The following is a 1,672-nucleotide window of genomic DNA, read 5'->3' on the forward strand; positions in this document are numbered from 1 at the left end:
GATTTGTGCCCAACTGTTGACGCACGCACGCACGGACGATCATGCGATTCTACAAGTTGCATCTGACTATGTCAGATGAGCTAATAATAATAGTAATAATAATAATACCAGATCTACGATGCTGGAGCTGATGGACTTCAGGTAGCTGGTGCTGAGAATCGGTGGGCTGTCCTGGTTTACCACAGCCACAGGCACGTTTTTTAAGTCGCCACCAACCGCCAGGCAGAAGAAGCAGAGTTGGATGGATGGCATTATGAACTGAAACACCAGCAACCTACAACCAGATCAATGATCTTCATGAGATATCCCTTGTGTTTTGACTAATAATGCTCAATTTGTTGCCGATTCCACCTTTCAAGCAAACAATATAAATACATGTGATTTACATAGCCCTTTTGCCAGTATTTAGCATGCCAAGGTCATTACAATAATTCAGGGCAAGTGTCTGATAACACAGATACAATAAATTCATATAATATAACCAGGAGTGGATAATAGAGACTCTATTATCCACTCCTGATATAACGTTATTACCGGCTACCATATATCACACAATCTCTTTTAATCAATGACACTTTAATTGGCCAAAGGTTGCGAGACTTCAACTCTTCACTGCTCTTCTAGGTACAGGCATATGTGATGTGATTATAATTAAACTTCAGATGGACTTTGTCCCTATGACTCTATATCGTAAATATTCTAACTATGAGTTTTTCATTTACATGCTACAAAGCTAATAATAAGAATACATTGTAAACATTACATCGCGCTAAATAAAGCCCATGCAAGCATGCAAAGATAATAGCATTACCACATGCATGCTACAGCTAGCTGAAATGATACTAGAAGTTAACATACGGTATGTTTCTCCACATTTTCAGCAGATCTTTGATGATTAATGCAAAGATGTTGTTCAAGCTTGAAGAGCAACTGCTTTTCCATTCTGAAATAAAAATTATTCATTAGTGATAATAAACATGTTCTTCATTTTCGTTAAATCTTGGTATTGTGCGAAGCAACTGACTGGCAATTGTTCTATTACATGACACCAAGTGGTAGCATCACTTAGTATGTACTTCACAGAAATATCACAGCGCTATAGTTGCACCACATCACAAAACTATGTTTCATTCTAGTCAGCGCTTCAATTATACAAAATCAAGAGTCAAGTACACTCACCGAGTCCCATACATATGTTATATGATATATTAAGCAGTATGAATATCCACTGGTATTTTAAAGACATCACTATTTCATGTCGTGCTTTCCACCATACACGTAGAAGCAGAGTTCTTACCAGTTTTCACTTCTGTTGTTGAGGATGAGTGTGACAGAGACTTCGATATCGAGTTAGGATGTGTGTGGTTCGCTAACAGGGGAGTTCTCTCATCGTCTATGCCACTGCCACCAGCATCAACTTTAGGACTAACCACCTTTCGAAATTAGAATACAGCGAGAATAACTCTACAGAATTTTTTTTTTTTTCTCACATATAAGCATGTTAGGTATCCTATTGAAATAGTACATTTTCGTATAGGCATTATAGTATATTTACATATATTTCTTTATATACTAATGGCCCTGTCACACATTGACGATTTAGCCAGCGTATGCCGGACGTATCAAAATTTCTCTAAAACGCTGGCATACGCTGAACTATCGATGTTTTTTT

General features: G+C 37.5%; 1 protein-coding gene across 1 annotated transcript in view; it reads right to left on the reverse strand.

Annotated features, from left to right (window-relative positions):
• Positions 1–1,672, reverse strand: part of LOC106808309 (ABC transporter G family member 20-like) — a 16,731-nt gene that overhangs the window by 9,052 nt on the left and 6,007 nt on the right. Inside the window, exons 8-10 of the mRNA XM_014810969.1 lie at positions 1,298–1,433; positions 859–943; positions 109–274 (exon numbers count right to left, since the gene is read on the reverse strand). Coding sequence (XP_014666455.1) covers positions 109–274; positions 859–943; positions 1,298–1,433 — 387 coding nt within the window. The remainder of the gene's footprint in view (positions 1–108; positions 275–858; positions 944–1,297; positions 1,434–1,672) is intronic.

This window comes from Priapulus caudatus, unplaced genomic scaffold (genome assembly GCF_000485595.1).
Source record: "Priapulus caudatus unplaced genomic scaffold, Priapulus_caudatus-5.0.1 Scaffold267, whole genome shotgun sequence".
In the NCBI taxonomy this organism is placed as follows: Eukaryota; Metazoa; Priapulida; class Priapulimorpha; order Priapulimorphida; family Priapulidae; genus Priapulus; species Priapulus caudatus.